The sequence below is a fragment of the Melanerpes formicivorus genome, unplaced genomic scaffold (genome assembly GCF_026170545.1).
Source record: "Melanerpes formicivorus ecotype bairdi unplaced genomic scaffold, bMelFor1.0.p_v2 SCAF_6, whole genome shotgun sequence".
Classification (NCBI taxonomy): Eukaryota; Metazoa; Chordata; class Aves; order Piciformes; family Picidae; genus Melanerpes; species Melanerpes formicivorus.
The window spans coordinates 25,535,185-25,555,564 of record NW_027142358.1 but is presented as its reverse complement, the minus strand read 5'-3'; the positions used below and the strand labels follow the sequence as shown (position 1 = coordinate 25,555,564).

The following is a 20,380-nucleotide window of genomic DNA, read 5'->3' as shown; positions in this document are numbered from 1 at the left end:
TTTCCTTCCTGCCACTTCTCCTGCTATCCCAAATTTCTACAGCTATAACCACTGCTTCTCCATTGCTCATTGATATGAAACTCCTCAAAGGCCACACATGCTAAAACAACGACTGTGTTCCAAACACGCTCCCTGGGAAATGAATCTTGTGCATGGAGTTGCAGAGAATCCCTCTGACAGCCCACAAATTGGTGCAGTGTGTGGGACACAGTATGACATGCCCTGGCACCATCGAGTCCTCTACCAATGCTCAAAAGATCCTGCACAAATGAGATCAACTTTTCTCAAGAAGCCTGTTGCTGCATCCAAACACTCCTCAAATATCCCTGCAAACCCCTCCAGGTCAGACAGGTTGTACTAGCTGCCAAGTTGCAGAAACCTCTAACGAGGAAGTATCCACCTCCAGTATTTCAAGAAAAAGCCCATAATATCTTGTATTTAGCCCAAGGCCAGAGCTTTAATACTCTTCCATGAGCATACTTGTAGCATTGCTATAAGTTAAGTTGCAGTTTACATTGCCTCCATACACAAGGTTTCAGCAAATGCAGTGACAAAAGTTATTAATTAACAACCTGCAACCCGATGGAAAACAAAGTTTAAAAACCTAGGAGAAAAAAAAATAACAGTATGTCAAAAGCATCTGATTAATTACAATGCAGATATAATAGAATATGTCCTGGGTTTTAAAGGAATGGTCTCATCTCTGACAGCAATTATGTAGTTGTTGTTATTTATGTTTGTTTTGGACATGCCTGGAGACCTCACTAAAATCCAGGCTGTCCTATGCTACGTGCTGCACAAACTCAGCACAGGCAGCAGAAAGTACTAGTTGCCAGAGATGAGAAGAGGTTTTAAGATTCCTTCTCCTGGAGAGCAGAAGAATGCTCTCCTTCACCAACAGACTGGCACAGGCTTCAGCTACAGTGTCAGTGGGAAGCAATATTAACAGGAGGGTCTGAGCAAGACACAAAGGAAAGCCGGGGAGGTTCAGTTCTGGCAGAGGCCACCCCACATTGCTTGTCCCTTTGCAGTCAGCAACCAAGCTGCTCTACACATCCAGGGGAAAAGAAATACTTTAATTTTGCTACAAGCCTTCTCTTTGGATCTCTCTTGAATCCTGAGCCCGTAGCACAGCTACAGAAAAGCAAGAAAACAGAAACCATGCTGAAATATTGCATAAAGGGGACCTGAAGGAATGGGAACAGAAATCATACACAACCCCTCAGGAAAAAATCACATACCACAATACAATGTCCCTATAAAAGCAACTCTTCCCTTTGCCCAATCTCGCTGAATTCCCTTGCAATGCCAGCTCTCTCAGTGGCCATTTCGGCACTTGGAGGTCTCCCTGGCCAGCTGAGCAACACACACAAGGCAAGAACCTCAATAAGCCTTAAACTTGCTTCATATGCCGCTTTCTGACAGTGCTGGGCGCTCTCAACCTGTAGCTGAAAGTAGACAATCCATTCAATGACACTTTATGTGCCCATTACATGTATTTCAAGATACATGAAAAAAGATCTGATACAAAAAAAAAGAAATTAAAAGCAGCAAAGATTTATTATGAATACACCTGCATCTTCTCCAGTTTTGCTTTTGCCATGATGGTTTCACTTAAATTTAGGCACATATTTAACCAAATGTGATTAGTGTTAGTGATTTCAGTATTTTTTGCTGCGTATTTCCCTGCTCAGTAAAGCACTCACCACTGGGGTGGCTCCAGAGGACAGAAACTGCAGAGGTGCTCAGCGAACAGGCTGTCAATGCATCACACAGGCCCAGTGAACATTTAAAATATTTCAAGTGGGGTAGATGCAGCAACACTTGCCACCAAAAGAGACCTGGACTTTCCAGTGCAGGTTACTGAAACACCACATAAAGCCAAAAGGCTCTTCCAGAAACCCACAAACTCCTCCACTGAGGCAGAGCCATGAATCAACACTTATCTTTAAACAAAGACAGCCCTGAAGCCACTGCTCTCTCCCAGCCCCATTCTGCTCCTCTGGTCAGGCAGGGCCAATACAGACACACTGACAAGTGAACCTAGTTAATTACAGTTACGTTAAATAACTGCAGAAAAGGATGCTGAGGGAAGACTTTGCTCTCTACAACTACCTGAAAGGAGGTTGTAGCAAGGTGGCACCAATCTCTTTCCCTAGCAATAAGTGATAAGGCTAGAGGAAATGGCCTCAAGTTGCTCCAAGGTAGGCTTAGGTTGGATATTAGAAGGAACCTCCCAGCTGAAAAGCTTCTCAAACAGTGGAACAGGCTTCCCATGGGGTTAGTTGAATCCCCATCCTTGGAGGTGTTTAAAAGACACAGAGATGTGGCGCTGAGGGACATGGTTTAGTACCAGCCTTAGCAGAGTTAGAGAATGGTTGGACTTAAAGGTCTTTTCCAACCAAAACGATTCTATGATTCTATAAATGAAATCACTGTCCCCTTAGCAGTGGTTACTTGGCCTGTTAACTGAATTGTATTACCTGGTTGAAAATGAAAACATCTACTGCCTCTGGGGACTGGTGAGTAACTAGCCATGGCAGTACTTTGCTTTTGAGTTGCATCTAAGCTGGACAACCATTGCAGCTGGACAAACAGTGCAGCACAGCAACTCTACGTTTCATTTGGGTTACAAGTTCTCTGCAAGAAGTCCCAGCTAATTTAACAACAAAGCTAATCAGTTTACAGAAGCACCATGCCAGTGCGGCAATAGTTTTGAAATCACCACCGGGGGAACATAGCAGACCTCTTATATATTGCCCACTCCTGCTACACGTGCAGCAACAACAGTAAATACAAGCTATGATTTCATGTCATCTGCCCATGCTGCTCCAGGCTCCTTTCCCTACCAGTCCAGGGACAGCAGATCCCCAAACTCTGAAGATTCCATTGCAGCTTAAATATGCCTAAAAAATACCAAGGTGAGCAAAAGTAAGCCTGGAAAAAATACCAAGGTGAACTAAAACGTCCATGTCCTGGCGCACGCAACGTGACACAGCAAACCAGGGTAGCCGAGCATTCGGGGTATAACACCCCGACCCTTGCTTGCCTTTGGATGAGGCTCCAGACCCCAGGGCCAAGCCCACAGAGCGTATTTTCGGGTGCAAGCCTACACTACCATGTTCTGAGGTGCACTCCCCACACACCCCAGCCCCGGCCGGCTTCTCACTCCGCTGGCTCCTCCTCGACATCCTCCTCCTCTACCTCCTCCTCCTCCTTCCTCGGAGCAAAGAGGTCGGGACCGGGCCGAGCCATTCTCCACCGATCCCCCGGCACCCACCTGCGCACCGCCTCCACCGAGCCGGCGATGGGCACCCCGCCGTCGCCACCGCTGTCGTAGAGAACCCCGCTGACATCCAGCAGCAGCCCCCGCACAGCCCGCGCCCAGGCCGCCATTGCCCCCCGGCCTGCAGAGCCCAACCGCGGGCGCTGCTGGGAAACGGAGTCCGAGGAGGGCAGCAGAGGCCGGCGCTGGCGCTGGCGCTGGCGCTGGCGCTTGCGCAGCTTCTTCCACCACCGCACCCCCTGCGCTTCATTTAGTAATATATTTCAAAGCAGGTGGATGCACAGTCCAGATGTGGTTTTCCCAGGAGATCGCGGAAGCATCTTCGACAGCGGAATCATAGAGATACAGAATGGTTTGCAAGAGCACCCTGGGTCCTGATTTCACAGAATCAAAGAATCCCCAGCAAGGTGGGGGATTGGAAGGGACCTCTGGAGATCATCTAGTCCAGCCCTCCTGCTAAAACAGGGTCACCCGCAGCAGGTTGCCCAAGACACAATGTCCAGTAGGGTTTGGAATGCCTCCAGAGATTGAAACTCCACAATCTCTCTGGACAGCCTGCTCTACGGCTCTGTCACACTCACAGGAAAGAAGGGGTTTGTCATGTTCAGATAGAACCTCCGGTTCTATCTGAAGTGTTCCGGTTTGTGCCTGTTGCCCCTTGTCCTGTTGCTGGGCCTCACTGAAGAGGTCCATCCTCTTGACACCTGCCTTTTATTGATAAGTACTGAGAAGATCCTCTCTCAGTCTTCTCCAGGCTGAACAGCTCCAGGTCTCTCAGCCAGTCCTTGTAAGAGAGATGCTCCAGTCTCCTCATCAGATTTTTCTGAAGCTACGAGAATTTTGGTGTGCTTCCATCCTGCGTTATCCCTTGGGATCAGGAGCACAGTGGGACAGTCACCTGGCTGAGGGCAGATTCCTGCACTGCTCCCCCAGCTGCTGCAGAGTTTGTGTTTGCCCCGTATGCGCTCCATAGCACACCCTGCACTGACCTGGGTGTTTCTGCAGGTCTGCAGGAACTGGAGTTAGACAAGATTGGGATCTTGCGTAACAAGGCAGTGATCCACACAGCCTGCCGAGACTCATGTCAGCACAGCCAAAATGCTGACAGGGCTGTGCCCTGTCTCGATAGTATCTTTTTGTACATGCCCAGAGCTCCAAGAAAAGACAACCAAGAAAAACCTGCTGGCTTGTCATAAAGAATTGAACTGATCTCTGTTTACAAGCATGGATAAGATTTTATCAATGGTGTTCCGGCTTTACAGATAATATTGTTTTCTCCCTCGATAAAGTCCAAATATTTTCTTATTGCTAATACTATCGACAGCATGCCACAGCTGTAGAATATATAAGGAGCTATGGTGGAATTACAGTCCACTTTGTTTTAAGAAAAGCAGAGGAGCCTTGGCAGCATTGATTTGCATCACTACTCCTGGAATAGCCTCTGGCTTCTCCTTAAAGATAATATCTAAACCCTGAAATTCATTAAATAGACCCAGAAATGGATCAGGTTATTTAAAACAACATCCCTAATGGCACAATATCTCAGCTGTCTTCACCGATAGTGAACATTGTCTTGGATAGTGTTATCAGCCCAGGACACCCGCTATGAATATTGATCCACAGCTTGTTACAGCCATCACTTGCCGTCAGGACAGGTCAGGGTTGAAACCCACCTAGCATCAAAGCAATTTAAAGACAGCACTTGGGCTGAATTTTAATGCTTGAGTTGGGAAATGGACCAGCTTCAAACAGACTGCTAAAACTAACCCATGAACATCTGCTTTCTCGTGTGTGCATTTTGACATGCATGTATGTCTGTAAGTTGTGTTCAGCCAAAGATGTTTGAAGGTGTCTGCTGGCTCACAAATCCATCTCAATGCTACAATTTACCTTCTCAGCTCCTGCAGACACAATTCAAACCAAAGTATTTGTAATGCCACATATATCAGATTAGGATTTTTTTTCTTTACAACCCAAAAAAAACAATCACTGGTGCTGCCAAGGCTTGTGAGAATTCCTGGAACAGGGAATGATGCACTTATTTTACACATGACAATACTTAAGATTTTTCCATGCAGCTTGAAACTAATGCTGTGCCACAAAAAGAACCTTGTTTCAAAATACGAACAGTATCTGCACTAAGACTTCATATCCCTTTTCTTTATTGGATCTCACTTTTGAAGCAAGCTGTCCAGCAGCTGCTCCTCTCTCCTTCCTTCTCCTTCTGAACCTCAAGGAACTTCAAATACACAAGCAATACTTACCTGGCATGCAGTGGTACTTTCCAGTTCATCACTGTTTTCATTATCATAGAGGGGGCTCCCCCAAAACTAAGCATTTTCCTTCTGTACTTTAGTGTGTAAAATCTTCAAGATAGAGCTCCCTTCTCTTCTACACACATGTGATTCTGAACCAGAGCCCAGTGCCAAATGGGTTCTTAGATACTGCCACCCCATAATTAACAATAACAATTACTTGTAATCACCTGACCCTGCACATCTTCATCTCATCTTCTTGTTCTCCTGTTATCTTAAGGCCTATGTCTTTTCAGTGGTAAATAGAAAGCCCAGTTCTGCTGAGGCTGAGACACCTGTAAAGGGGAGGAGGAGGGTTGTGGTCTACACCTCTTCCTAGGAACAAAGGCAGATGGAGTAGCAGATTCCTGCTGAGAGGTGCCCCTTCCATCATCTACCTTTCAGCCTAATTCACAGCACCAACAAACACTAAGAAGAGGGAAAAGGCTCCTCCTAAACAAACACAGATGTACAGAAATCCATTGCTAGCAAGCTTTTACTGAGCATGGTTGACTAAGAGCAGTCATGAACATGGGACTGTTGCAGGGTAAAGAGTCAACAGCCAAGCCTGCTTTCCCACAGAATCAACCAGAATCACAGAATCAACCAGGTTGGAAGAGACCTCCAAGATCATCAAGTCCAACCAATCACCTAACCCCAACTAGACCATGGCACTAAGTGCCTCATCCAGTCTTTTCTTAAACACCTCCAGGGACAGTGACTCCACCACCTACTTGGGCAGCCCACTCCACTAGCAAATCACTCTTTCTGTGAAGAATTTCTTCCTAACATCCAGCCTAAACTTCCCCCTACACAGCTTGAGACTATGAGACTCTTGTTCTGTTGTTGGTTGCCTGGGAGAAGACACCAACCCCCACCTGGATACAACCACCCTTCAGGGAGTTGTAGAGAGCAATAAGGTCTCTCCTGAGCCTCCTCTTCTCCAGGCTAAACAACCCCAGCTCCCTCAGCTGCTCCTCATAGGGCTTGTGCTTCAGACCCCTCATCAGCTTTGCTGGACATGTTCAAGAAACTCAACATCCTTCCTGAATTGAGGGCCCAGAACTTGACACAGTACTCAAGGTGTGGCCTAACCAGTGTTCAGTACAGGGGCAGAATGACTTCTCTGCTCCTTCTGGCCACACCACTCCTGATACAGGCCAGGATGCCATTGGCCTTCTTCGCCACCTGAGCACACTGCTGGCTCATGTTCAGCCTACTGTCAACCAGTACCCCCAGGTCCCTTTCTGCCTGGCTGCTCTCCAGCCACTCTGACCCCAGCCTATAGGGCTGCATGGGGTTGTTGTGGCCAAAGTGCAGAACCCAGTACTTGGACTTGTTAAATGTCCTCCTGCTGGACTCTGCCCATCTGGCCATCTCTCCTACCTACTAATAGATCAACACCTGCCCCCAGCTTAGTGTCATCTGCAAATTTACTGATGATGGACTCAATCCCCTCATCCAGATCATCAATAAAGATATTGAACAGGATGGGGCACAGCACTGATCCCTGGAGGACACCACTAGTGACTGCTTGCCAGCTGGATGTGACACCATTCACCACTACTCTCTGGGCATGGCCCTCCAGGCAGTTCTTAACCCAGTGCAAAGTGCACTTGTCCAAACTACGGGCTCACAGCTTGGCCAGGAGTTTGCTATGGGGGATGGTGTCAAAGGCCTTGCTGAAGTCCAGGTAGACTACATCCACAGCCTTCCCCACATCCACCAGGCGGGTCACCTGATCATAGGAGATCAGGTTGGTTAGGCAAGACCTGTCCTCCCAAATCCATGCTGGCTGGGCCTGATTCCTTGGCCATCTTGTAGGTGCTGTGTGAATGCAGTCAAGATCACCTGTTCCATAATCTTGCCTGGCACTGAGGTCAGGCTGACAAGCCTGTAATTCCCTCCTTATGGCATTTCGTGTGCATGGGTATCATGTTGGCCAGCTTCCAGTCATGATGGAGAGTGGCTTGGCAAGCTCATCTGCCAGCTCTCTCATTACCTTAGGATGGATCCCATCTGGTCCCATAGACTTGTGGGGAACCAAGCGGTCCAGCATGTCCCTTACTGCTTCCTCCTGGATTACAGGGGGAAGTTACAGTTACAGATATGTCTATGTGCACTGTCCTGCTTATAGATATGAACAGACCATAAAGCATTTCCACTAAAGGCAAGGAGGGCTAGTCACAGGCAGCTCAGTGGGGCAGGTTCTCACTCAGTGCAGGCATGACTTGGTTTCCCTGCCTGGGAACAGTGTGAATGCAAATGGGTAAGTTCCAGGAGTTAAGGCCAGCCCTTGGCCCAAGTCTGAACCAGACTGGCACTGAGCGGCCCCAAAATGAGAGGCTGCTTTTTTCTCCCTCTGGACCACAAAGTCGTGAACATCTGAAACAGCTAATGGCAGAGAGAACGCCTTAAGCTTGGAGCCTGCTTAGTGCAGTATAGAATCATGGAATCATTTAGGTTGAAAAAGACCTTTAGTATCATTGAGTCCAACTGTTAACTCAGCACTGCCAGGTCACCACTAAACCATCTTCCTCAGCATCACATCTCCACAGCTTTTTAATCTATCCAGGGATGGGGACTCCCTCACTGCCCCAGACATCCTGTTTCAGGGTTTGACAGCCCTTTTGGTGAAGAAAATTTTCCTAATGTCCAACCTAAACCTCCTCTGATGCAACTTGAAACTATTTCCTCTTGTCCTATCACTTGTTACATGGAAGAAGAGACTGACCCCACCTGGCTCCAACCTCCTTTCAGGTAGCTATAGAGAGCTCAAGTAGCAGAATGCAGGAGCTATCCCTCCTCTCGGTTCACCTCGCTGGCCCTGGGGAGCTGCAGGTGGATCAGTGGAGGGTGGCTGAGGGATAGAGGCAACTGGGGGTTCTCCGGACCCCGGGGGAGATGCAGCTCACCTCGCTGTGCATCTCCCCAGCTCAAGGCAGGTAACGGGAAAGCCCCGTCGCCGGGAGGATGCGATGCGAGGATGGATGGAGCCGGCGCGGCGGGGAGGGGGGCGCAGGGGCGGCGTGCCAATGGCTGCGCTGCCCCCTCCTCTGCCCCCACCCCGCCGCCCTCCCCGCCCGACCCTCCTCTCCACCGCTCACTCAGTGCCGCCAGCACTGAGGCGTGCGGCTCGGGAGGCGGCCCGTCTTGGTGCTCCGGCGCAGTCCCCTCCGCCGGCTCCGTGCTGGGAGCCAGCCGGTCTCCGAGGAGCGCGGAGGGGTGGGGTGGGGAATGCCGGAATGCCCGGACCGCGGGGCCAAAACGGCCCCCATCCATCATAAAATCTCCTTCTCCATCTTAGACATCCTGGATCCCCAGAAATTCAGCAGGAGACACGAACCGACCGCGGGGAGCTGGGGCAGCGCACCCCGCTCGGGCGAGCGGGAGAAAAGTTTGGGAAGAGTTGAAATAGGAAAAGACGCTGCAGCTCCCGGCAGCGGAAGGAATAAACTTGAGGCACATGGTAGGAACGCGCTCGAGTTTCTCCGGCCGGCGCTGGCGGGGTGAGCAGGTGGAGGCGGCGGTAGATTGGGACAGCCCCGCGCCCCGGCCCCCCGATTCCGGCGAGATGCGCCCCTGTGCGAGCCTCTCGCTGGACGATGGAACGGGCACCGCGGGAGCATGGGAGGGTTGGAGTCGTGTTTCAACCTCCATAATGCGAAAAGTTCTCTGTGTCTGTCCGATGTGTGGGGATCCTCAAGTCCCTGGGCATCGCTCCGGGTGTTTTTCCCCAGCACGGCGGACCCCGAGAACGTCTTTCCCCGGGGCGGGAGAGGTCGGCTGTCCCAGCCCCCCTGGCTGGCCCTGACCGGCAGCGGGACGGCGGGCTGGGTAATTGCTCAGCCCGTCCCCACCGGAGGATGCCTTAGCTCCCGGTGATCGATATCCTATTACAGACTCCCGCCTATCTCCTGCCCGCAGCTTGCAGGTGCCCACTTCAAACCTCCTTCCCCCGGCCTGATCCTAATATTGTTCGATTAAAACTTACCTTTAATAGATGACATCTATCGATCCGGCCCTCGCAAATCTGAAACTCCATTAGCGCGGGGATGGGGAGGAGGGGAAGGGGGATTTATTTCGCTTCAGAAGGGGACTTTAATAACTTCTTTTTTAATTGGTAAGAAATCCATATCGACGCCTCCTCTCTCCCCGCAGCAGATGCGATGGCGGAGCAGAGAGAGCGGAGGGTTTTCTTCCCCCCTCTTCTATTTTATTTTAGTGATTACCCTTATTTTATCACGTTTTGGGGGGGTGGTAGAGAAGAGGATTTTGCAGGGGGGGCGGATGGCTCGGTGCTGGCCGAGGGATAGAGGGATGTCGATCAAGAGAAGCTGTTGTTTTGGGGGTGGCAGGCGGCTCGACACTAGGCAAGGGGCGGGACGAGGGAGCTCCCCGGCAAGTCCCCTGATCTGACACCGCTGCCATCTCCCCCTAGATCCGCAATCCCCATCAGAGAGCGGCGCCGAGGCAGCGGGGCAGGAGCACGACGAGGAGGGACCGCCTGGGGACGGGACAGAGGCTAGGGACAGGACCCAGCCCGCAGCTCCTCCCGGTCCGGAGGAGCCGGTCTCACCGCGGGGTACCCGCCGGCGGCGGGCCGAAGCGGGGTGCGGCAAGCCGCGCAGGGCACGGACGGCCTTCACCTACGAGCAGCTAGTGGCCCTGGAAAACAAGTTCCGGGCCACACGGTACCTGTCGGTCTGCGAGCGCCTCAGCCTGGCGCTCTCCCTCAGCCTCACCGAGACGCAGGTGAAGATCTGGTTCCAGAACCGACGCACCAAGTGGAAGAAGCAGCACCCGGGCGCCGACGGGGCAGCCCCTGCCGCATCATCCTCCACGGCGGTGGCAGCGACTGCGGGCGGCGGCAGCCCCAGTCCGCAGGGCCCCGGCTCTCTGCCCTTCCAGACTTTCCCCTCTTACGCCGCCACCAACGTCCTCGTCGCGCCCTCCGCTCCCTTCCCGCTGGGCGGGGGCCCCTTCGCGCCTTTTCTCGGCCCCGCGTACCTCGGCCCCTTCTACGCCCCGCACCTCTGAGGGGGACAGAGCAGGGCGCAAGGGCTTCGCTTCTGGTGGCTGCGTGGCGATTGGGTGTCACAAAGCTGATTTTGAATAGGCGGCACGGCAGCATGGTAAAGGTACTGGCGAAGGGGAAAAAAGTGCTGTAACGGCTGGATTTTATTAACACATTCGAGATGTAATTACAGGCGCTGGAGATAGGAAAAGTAACTCTCTTTACACATGCCTGACACTAATTCCCTCCAGATTCCTCTACAAGTTCCTTTATAAAACACTCTTCCTTGCTGTTTGGCTTGCCAGCACATGTCCTAAACCTCGAGAGCTCGGGAGCTGTGGCTGTCATCACTACTGCTGTTCTCCTGATGCTGATGAAAGTGCACACAGCCATTTCAAATCCCAGAGATACTCATCAGAGGAGACCTCTCCAGGCTCTCAATTTGCTCGTGGGACTTTGTTGTCCCCTATTTGACCCACATTTTAGCATAGTTTCTGTCATCTGGTCTGAAAACTGCAAGCTGTGTCCTTGGTCCCTGCCTGGAAGAGTTTTTTTGTCTGAGGTGACGTAGGAAACTGCAGCTCTGTGTCTTCAGGCAGCGGCCAGAAGCTCTCTCCAGTCTGTGGGAAGGTGTCCAGTTGCTGCTAACACACACAGCCTCTGCCCGCCTTTTTGGTTCATCCCTTGTGACTTCAAGGTTTGGGATGAGATGTCTAAAGATGGTTCTTTTTGCAGAGAACAGTTGTTCATGTAATAACACAGCATTAAGTGCCCAGTGAGGCAGAAAACATAAATCGGAGAAAGTGATTACATTATTCATCTCTTTTAAAATGTGGCATTTGTGGTTGAAAATAAGTAAAATGCAGAATTTCCAGCATGCCGGGGTCTATTTCCATAACAGAGAAACACATGCTTTTTCTGCTCTGCTTTTTGGAGCATTTGTTAGAAAGGGGAGAAAAAATCACATTTCATCTTCCTTCGTAAAGGCACCGGAATGAAAAGGAATTTTAGCTGGGGGCTCATCTGTCCCCGCACGGATGGGAAGTAATTGGTTTAAAACAATCTGTCTCAGGCAGTTGTACAAATTATTACAACATGCCACTGAAGGCTGAATCCTCTAGGTCTCCTGCAATGTTTTAACATATACATTGGCTCTCCAACCAAAAAATTAGCTCGTAAATCCTATCTAGCTCTTCTTGTGTTTGTCTAAATAAAAAGGGGTTTTAAATTATTCCATGTTTAATTGTTTTTTGTACTCGGATGGAGCAGTGTTTGCTTCACAGACTGGTACGTGGACCTCAGCAGTGCCCTGTGTAGATGTCTGCCGTTGTCTTTCCATGCTGGAGAGAAAGGATTTGGTCTATACTCAATTAATCACACAGCTGTTAATAAACTATGAGGTTCACCTCATGTCATGGCTTTGGAATTCATAACTGCTGTGTGAATATATTTACCTGCAGGTTAATTAAAGTAAGTTTTTAACTCTAATTTGACTCTGAGTTACAAAAGATGGGGTCATTACAGCCACTCAGCACACATTCAGAGCTGTCGTTTTTTTCTGGCCACTGAATCAGCACTCCTAGGTGTCTGAACCATCAGGAGAGAACACTGCTAACACACTATCTATCCCTCCATTGCTGGCTGCCTGAAGTCAGTCAAGAGCTCAAACCCCACAGGAAGAGAAAGGTGTTCCAGTCAGCTTGACTAGACCACTTCCCTGCCTCAGGTTAGGACTAACTGGACCTAAATCCTCTTGACCTATTTGTGGCCTCCCAGTTGTGATTGTCATCACTATGCATGCCAAAACCATCTTGATTTCATTTGGCTGTCACTCTAAGATGCTCCCAGAGCATGAAATGGTTGGTCACCTGCAGAGTACTGAAATCTCTCAGAGAAGCTGACTGGTGTCCTTCATTTGAGTAGTTCTTTTCCTTAAGTGTAAAGTAGCAATAACTAGGGAATGTTACAAATCAAAGTAACACAAATAGTGTAAATTACCTCCTCTAGGATGTGGTTTTGCTGTTCATGACCCTTTTCAAGGCTCTGTGTTTGCTGGTAATTCTGCCTTTGGCAAAGTTATATTGGCTTTATAGGAAACCTGAATACTTGATTCCCATGCTGAACACCAGCCGTTTTTTCTCCACCACTCCATTTAGTCACTTCTGTAGCCTAGAATCACAAACATGTTTTACAGTTTATTTCAGAGACGATACTGGTCACAGTTACCGCTTTGCATGGCTTGCACCTCTGTGCAGTGCTGGAAGGGTGATCTGTAGTAACAGGACTGCAGATTTTACAACAGTGATCCCAGGCCACAAAAGCTCTCTTGGTAAAATGCTTCAATCCCTTCAGACAGACCCTTCCCCCCCTGCTCTGTTGAAGGGACAGCTCTTTGGGTGGGTGATCTCTTCCTCTACTCTGCTCTTGAGATACCACCTGGAGTACTGCAGTCAGTTCTGGTGCCTCCAGCATAAGTGACATCAAACTGTTGAAGTGGGTCCAGAAGGGGGTCATGAAGATGATCAGAGGGCTGGAGGAACTCCCCTATGGGGACAGGCTGCAAGAGTTGGGCCTGCTCAGCTTGGAGAAAAGAAGACACTGGGGAGACCTTAGAGTGCCCTTCTAATACCTAAAATGCGCCTACAAGAAACCCAGGAAGGGACTTTTTACAAGGCCTTGTACTGATAGGACAAGAGGCAATGGACTGAAACTTGAAGAGGGCAGATTTAGACTGGATATTAGAAAGAAATTCTTAACAGTGGTGGTGAGACACTGGAATAGGTTTCCCAGGAAGGTTGTAGATGCTCCCCTCCCTCGAGGTGTTCAAGGACATGTTGGATAAGGACTTGAGCAACCTGGAGTGGAGGGTTTCCCTGCCAATACCAGGGGGTTGGCAGCTCTACTTTTAGTTTAAAACCATCACTCCTTGTCCAATAGGCCCTGCTAAAAAGTCTGTCCCTGTGTTTCTTATAGGCCCCCTTTTAAGTACTGAAAAGCCACAATAAGGTCCCACTGGACTCTCCTCCAGGCCAAACAACCATGTTCAGAAAGTCGAGGTACTCAACAGCTGACCTCTTAAATGCCTCATCAGCCCACTAAGTGTTCAGGTGACTGGGGAATGATTGAGAAGCATTCTTTTGGTCCCATACTCTGGTTAGGAATGAGATCAAAGTCTGGTTTTCAGCAGCTTTACAGCTCACAGGCAGACTAGACGTCTAGCAAAATATTTGGTGGGTGAGATCCTCCTGAAGAAAAATTGATAGTAGGGTTCTTGCATCACTGGAGCTGAACACATTTTTTCTTTTCCAGTATGAGCCTGTATCAGCTGAAGTCACCTTGAACAGATCTTTACAGCACTTTCTTGACTTGGAAAACTCACGTTCCAGGCCCTGTTTCTGGCAGTGGACTCAGTAAAAGTTCCTGGGAAGATAACGATGCGTACAACTCAGTTACAAGCTGGAAGTTACAGGTTTGGTTTAGCCTCTTATTTGGCATCTTCGCTAGTTTATTCACAGGAGCTGCTCTGTGTTGGCTGTGATTCATGTAGCCTGTAAGCAACACCAGTTTTCCTTACTACTGTAGCACAAATAATAAACTCCAATTCCCTTAAGACTTTCCCTTTCAAACAATTAAGAGCTCCCAAGCAACTTCTTCATCAAGCTGATCATCTCATTTTTGATATTCTGTGTAATGCCACATGAAAAATATAATTAAGAATGAGGCATTTTATGAGGCTTAGGCACATCATAGTACTGCAGACAGATTTCAGGAGTGTTCAAGACTCATTCTTTTCCACAGAGCAGCCTCTGGCATACTGCAAATACTTTCCAAGATACCAAATCTATGTGGAATCATAGAATTGTTTTGGTTGGACAAGATCTTCAACATCATCAAGTTAACCCAGCACTGCCAGGTCACCACCGAACCCTGTCCCTCAGCACCGCATCTACACACCTTTTAAATCCCTCAAGAGACAGCAACTCCACCACCTCCCTGGGAAGCCTATTCCAGGGCTTGACAACTCTTTTGGGGAAAAAATACCCAGGTTAAACCTCCCCTAACACAACTTGAACATGTTTCCTCTCGTCCTATTGATTGTTACTTGGGAGAAGAGTCTACTCCTGCCCTAACTCAAACGTCTTTTCAGGGAGCTGTAGAGAGTGAGAAGATCTCCTATCAGCCTTCTTAGCCTGAAGAAAAATTTAAAGTCCTGAATAGGGAAGTTCAGGAACGAACAACATATCATCTCAAAGTTATGGCAAGTGGCAAATGATGCAACAGGTCACCTTGCTAATCTTTCACTGCCATGATGCCAAGTTAAAGTCAGACTTGGTCAAGGCATTATGTAAGTTCTTCAGTTTCAGATGACAGTAGCCCTGCGCAGATGAGCACTCACCATTTAGCAAGATTAGCAATCTTTGTCAGACACTTGAACAGCAGGGCTGGTGGGAAGGTGTCATGGAAGGATTTTGAGGAGTTTTCCAGCTCCTGAGATAAAGTATATCCAGATGTTCAGTGCTCAATCCTGAGATTAACCAAACTGACAAGATATTTGTTCTTATTACAGAGTTAGACATATTTATGTTCATTTTCTGTGTGCTCTCATGACAGTTATAGATGCCATCTGGGTAAGATTTTGAGTATGGAGAGGAGGTAAAGTTGTTGTCTTTTCCAGAAATCACTGATAAAATGCAGGAATGAAGAATGGAAGTTAGGAAGTGGAAAGTCTGCAGGATACAAATCAAAATTCATTTGTACTAGGAAGAAGCAAATTCACATACAAGGCACTCAAAAGCCTGAAATTTAAACTGGCTTAATCTGACTCTGCTTTAATTTGGATTTCATTTCACCATTTCTGATTTTTATGCTAGAAAATTTCATTTATCAGGATTCTGTGAATCCTGAGAATACTGTGGATTCTCATGAGTTCTGCTGTCATATTTCTCACACTTGGCTTGTTCTGCTGCTGGAACTGCAGGTACATTACAGTCAAAACTAGACTGTACATACAGAAGTAGAACTAGTTGCATGTCAGAACTAGAGCAAAATCTAGAGCTAGTCACTAGTGAGCTCTTTTAATCCTTTTGGTACATCTGAAAGTTGTTTTTCCCAAACTCTATCCAATTTCTGTCTTCTTGGTAGAGTGATGCTCAAAGAATGTGATGCCCACCAGAAATGTATGCAGAAAAGCTCTTCAGTTTAATTAACTACAAAATAAAAATGAGAGCTTATAATTTACCTTTAAATCTAGGTTTAACATACAAACAAAATGTCTTATCTCCTTTGTGGAAGCATCTGGATATAGACAAATCTGCAAAGAAAACCAACCCAATATAAGTTCTAACATTGGAAACAATGCCTAGGAGAAGACCATAACTTCAACTATTTTGATTCCCTAATTCAGTTATCCATGCTGTCATCTAACAAACAGAATATTACTGAAATTATTGTAAAATAAGACAACACACAAGTCAGGGAGGATAAGTATTAACCATAGCTCAGGGTTTATATTGCAGTAGGAATATCAGCTCTAAGGGTTGATCGTGGTGCTTTGAGTTAACCAATATCCATCCAATCAAACAGCACTATCATGAGGAGGTCATGCTATGCTTTGTCAAATTATCTTGAAAGATATGAGATAAAAGAGACATCTCTAAACTGAACCTGAGAGGCAGATATGCTTTGCATGCATTAGCTTGTTGTTTCTATATTCTGACTCACTGCACTGTAAAACATTCTAGCTGTGCTGCAGGACAGACTAAAGTTTCTCATCCTGCAAGAAATGTCTTAACGCAGAATTCCACTGTCAGTAAATGACTAGAAGAACACAAACACAGGCCATGCAAAGGCATTTTCTGTAGAGGGCACTATTAAATATCTGTCCAGACTTCAGCTCTCGTTGATGAAAATTAAAGATGTATAAGTAGAAGCTTCTTGAAGTCATAAAATCATTGAATGTTTTGGGTTGGAAGGGATCTTAAAGATCTAGTTTCAACCCTTCTGCCATGGGCAGGGACACCTCCTACTAGATCAGGTTCCTCAAGGTCCCATCCAACTTGGCTTTGAACACTTCCAGGATTGGAGTCTCCACAACTTTTCTGGGCAACCTGTTCCAGTGCCTCACTACCATCATGGGAAGAATTTCTTCCTAATGTCTCATTGGTATTTTATCACCAAAGCAATAAAGCACCTTCATCTTCCTGGGGCTTTTCCAGAGATGTTTCCAAACAGAAAACATCTGCCACAGAAAGGTATTACCCCAATGTAGGTTTGGTGTTATACCAGACACAGCAGGCAAACCAAGGAATGTCACGTCCTGTGTCCCTTCGCTCACATGTACATGTGTTGCAAGAGTCCCATCACCGAGTACTGTTACCTTGTCAATCCTTGTTCAGGTGACACAAACATCTATCTGCAAGGCTGGCCTGTGGTCTACATGACACCGTTATGCTTTTCTCAGAAAGCTGTTTGGTGTGAAGCAGCAGGAGAGGTGTCAGACTGTACACAGAGTTCTCCAAGCCAGCACTGTTGGGTTTGCCTCAAAACAATGCTTTGGCTCAGAGAATTATAATTTTTGTTTTGCTGAGTGGCAGCAGAGTTTCAACAAGAGGAGAAAGGGGGATGAATATCCTTCTGACTAGAGATGGGAAGATGGGTGGGATTACTTTTCTGCCAGCACTGTAGACATGTATTGGTTTTATCTAATTACGGACTAGTACCTTGAGCCTCATGTCTTGGATGAACTCCACATCCAACTTGCTGACTGCTCTGGGTCTCGCTCTAAGGTGAAGAACTCTTCCTCTGAGCTGAGTAAGAAAATATCACAGAATGGTTTGGATTTGAAGGACCTTAAATATCATTTAGTTCCACCCCTGCTGCCATAGGCAGGGACACCATTCTGTGGAATAACTGAATACTGGTGCTGTGTGCTGTTAAACTCAAGAAGGGGTCCTGCAACCCTGCCACTGCTGCCTTCAGCAGCTCCCATGAGCAGCACATTAATCCTGGGCACACACTGAGCTTGTGCAGCCAAACCCACTTAGGAGGCCAAGGCTGCAATTCCCTCGTATCTGCCCTTTCTCTACATAACCACAGTACTGGGATGTGATTCCTCAGTCCCCTCATATACATATTCCCAATGACTTCAATGAACGTTTCTGCCTAAGCCAGAGCTGCAGAATTACTCCTAACAACTGGCATGACTTAACTTGTTCCTTCTTATAACTGTATGGTTTACTTACATGTCACATTGTATTTTCTGGATAAGCAGAATGACTCTATTAACCCTCCTTCCTCAAGTAGGTCAAGATTTTCTTCTTTCCTGCAGGGCAAATTACTGTAAAATGTGAATGTTTCATGTCTTCTCTTTTTCATGTTTTGGTTACTGTCATGTGGAGACTTTTAGGTATCTACAGGTAACTAAAGAGTACACATTAAGCTTCTGCTCTCCTTTTTTAAATTGCATAAAATTCTACATCTAGCTGAGAGCACCTGCTGCAAGATCTGTGGCAATAGTTGCTGCTGTGCACAACCAGAACAATTTAAAATTCCAAATAGATAAGAATTAAAGAAGAAAAATGGATATTTTCTGTGCCTTAAGTGCCAAAATCAAAGGAGGGCAGAATTATAGCAGGACAACCTGATCCCATATAAAACTACTCTCAAGCTTACATGAAGCAGGGGTTTGAGGTCATCCTCTCTTGAGTATTGAATAAGTAGATTCCATATGAAAGTTATTTCATAATCTTCATTTTCTAATCTCAGAAAGTCTGTATGAGCTTTAAAAACTACATTTACATGCAATATCCACACATTATTATGTAACTGTGCCCAGTTGTGGTGTCCTGAGCATAAGAAGGAAATCAAAATGTTGGAGTGGGTCCAGAGGAGGGCCACAAAGGTGATCAGAGGGCTGGAGCACTGCCCCTATGGGGACAGGCTGTGAGAACTAGGACCATTCAGCCTGGAAAAAAGCAAGCTCTGGGAAGACCTTATATTGGCTTTCCAGTACCTCAAAGGGGCCTACAAGAAAGCTGGGAAGGAACTTTTTGAAGAACATTGCACTAGGTTACACCCATCCTGGGTGGACGGCTAAGTGAGCCTCGCTATCCCCTCCCAGAGGATAAAAGAAACTTCATCCAGGTGAACAGAGAGGGACTTGGTTTTCCCCTCCCAGGAGGAGAGGTCCCCCATGTCGAAGTGATCTATTCCACTCCCCTTTCCTGTCCAGCAAGCCTGTAAAAAGGAAGACAGTGGTACCCTTTGATCTTTTTCTTCTGCCTGGCCTGCTGGAGAGGACAACAGCTGCAGGTTTTTTTTTCCCTGATTCTTCCACATGGTCAGGCCTGGCCTCTCGAAGCTGCTCCCATGCTCTCTAAAGGACTAAATCCACTTACATCCAAGGAAATACAAGGCCATCCAGGCTTGACTTTGTATATTTTCCTATTTATCCTTATCCCTCACCCTTGTAACCCTCCCACACCCCGATACCGACATATACATATACACGCACACAACCTATTTTTAAAACATTACTTCTACTTCCACACTGACTCCAGATTTTTTTTTTATTTTTTGAGATTCACCTCCTTCTCTTTTCTCCTACCCTTTTTTCTTTCTCTCCTTTTCCTTATCAGGAAAAGTGGAGGGAGGAATTCTCAGTTTACTATCATCTGAGCTCTTAAAACTCCAGTTAAGACTCAAACCACCACAGGCATGTAGTGATAGGATGGGGGGGAATGGATTGAAGCTTGAGGAGGACAGATTTAGACTGGAAAACTTTCTAAATAATAAAGGTGCGAGATACTTACTGGAACAGGTTGCCCAAGGAAGTCATAGATGCCACTTCCCTGGAGATGTTCAAGGCCATGCTGGAGGAAGACTTGAGCAACCTGGTCTAGTGGAAGGTATCCCTGCTGATGGCAGGGGGATTGGAACTAGATGATCTTTATGGTCCCTTTCAACCCAAACCATTCTGTGGATCTATGAATTAATCTGTCTGGTTTTGAGCAAATAAATCCTTTCTTTCAGGCCTTGCAGAACCCAGAAGCAAGCAAGACCTTTCTTGCTCGAGGATCATTTCTTTGTTTTGTTGAAACCGCTGCATTTCAGAGGAATTTATAATATTTTTGCAGGCACATGATGGCAATTTGCCTGGGAGTCAGGATGGATGCTTGGCTCCTGAAATCCCCTCACAGGGCAGCACAGCTATAGCTCCATGAGCCCCAAATTCCGCACTTCAGAGAATGACCGTGGCAGCCTTTATTCCTGCATTTTTCAGAGGGGTATTTTCCTCAGGTGATATGTGCTGTTTACTCCTTTGCACAAGTTCTGTACTTTCCACATTTTTTTTTTATTTCCTCTGAAAAATACACAGCTGAAGGGATAAAAAAGTACATGGCTGGTCACAAGTGGTGCTCCCCAGGGCTCACTACTGGGGCCAGTTCTGATTAATAGCTGTATCAATGATCGAAACAAAGAGAGCGAGTGCACCCTAAGTCAATCTGTAGATGACACTAAGTTGTTAGGAGTGTTGATCTGCTTGAGGGCAGGAAAGCTCTACAGAGGGACCTGGAAAGGCTGGGTCAATGAGATTCACCAAGGCCAAGTGCTAGGCCCCGAACTTTATGGAGGCCCTGTGTTACTAGGGAGAAGGGACTGACCTGCACCTCACTCCAACCTCCTTTCAGGTAGTTGTAGAGAGCAAGATCTACCCTCAGCCTTCTTTTCTCCAGACTAAACAACCCCAGTTTTACCAGCCACTCCTCAGAAGCCCTTTGCTAG

At 47.4% G+C, this 20,380-nt stretch overlaps 2 protein-coding genes across 3 annotated transcripts in view; one reads left to right on the top strand and one right to left on the bottom strand.

The window, feature by feature from the left end:
* LHPP (phospholysine phosphohistidine inorganic pyrophosphate phosphatase) overlaps positions 1-3,418 on the bottom strand; it is a 106,913-nt gene extending 103,495 nt beyond the window's left edge. For both annotated transcript variants that reach the window (XM_068140174.1, XM_068140176.1), the window contains exon 1: positions 3,281-3,418. In XM_068140174.1, the coding sequence (XP_067996275.1) occupies positions 3,281-3,396 (116 nt within the window). In that variant the 5' untranslated portion in view covers positions 3,397-3,418. The remainder of the gene's footprint in view (positions 1-3,280) is intronic.
* Positions 3,419-8,615: 5,197 nt separating this feature from the next.
* Positions 8,616-11,974, top strand: NKX1-2 (NK1 homeobox 2). The gene is made up of 3 exons (XM_068139251.1): positions 8,616-8,784; positions 8,888-9,049; positions 10,022-11,974. The coding sequence occupies exons 1-3, from the start codon at positions 8,616-8,618 to the stop codon at positions 10,618-10,620; spliced, it is 930 nt and encodes a 309-aa protein (XP_067995352.1). The 3' UTR covers positions 10,621-11,974.
* Positions 11,975-20,380: the final 8,406 nt, after the last annotated feature.

What these genes read in the sequence shown, in the direction of transcription:
- NKX1-2 (XM_068139251.1), top strand. Translation starts at nt 8,616, where the DNA reads ATGGCTGCGCTGCCCCCTCCTCTGCCCCCACCCCGCCGCCCTCCCCGC. An exon ending in TCCGTGCTGGGAGCCAGCCG is followed by an intron (nt 8,785 to 8,887) that starts GTCTCCGAGGAG and finishes TCTCCATCTTAG; the next exon opens with ACATCCTGGATCCCCAGAAA. An exon ending in GAATAAACTTGAGGCACATG is followed by an intron (nt 9,050 to 10,021) that starts GTAGGAACGCGC and finishes ATCTCCCCCTAG; the next exon opens with ATCCGCAATCCCCATCAGAG.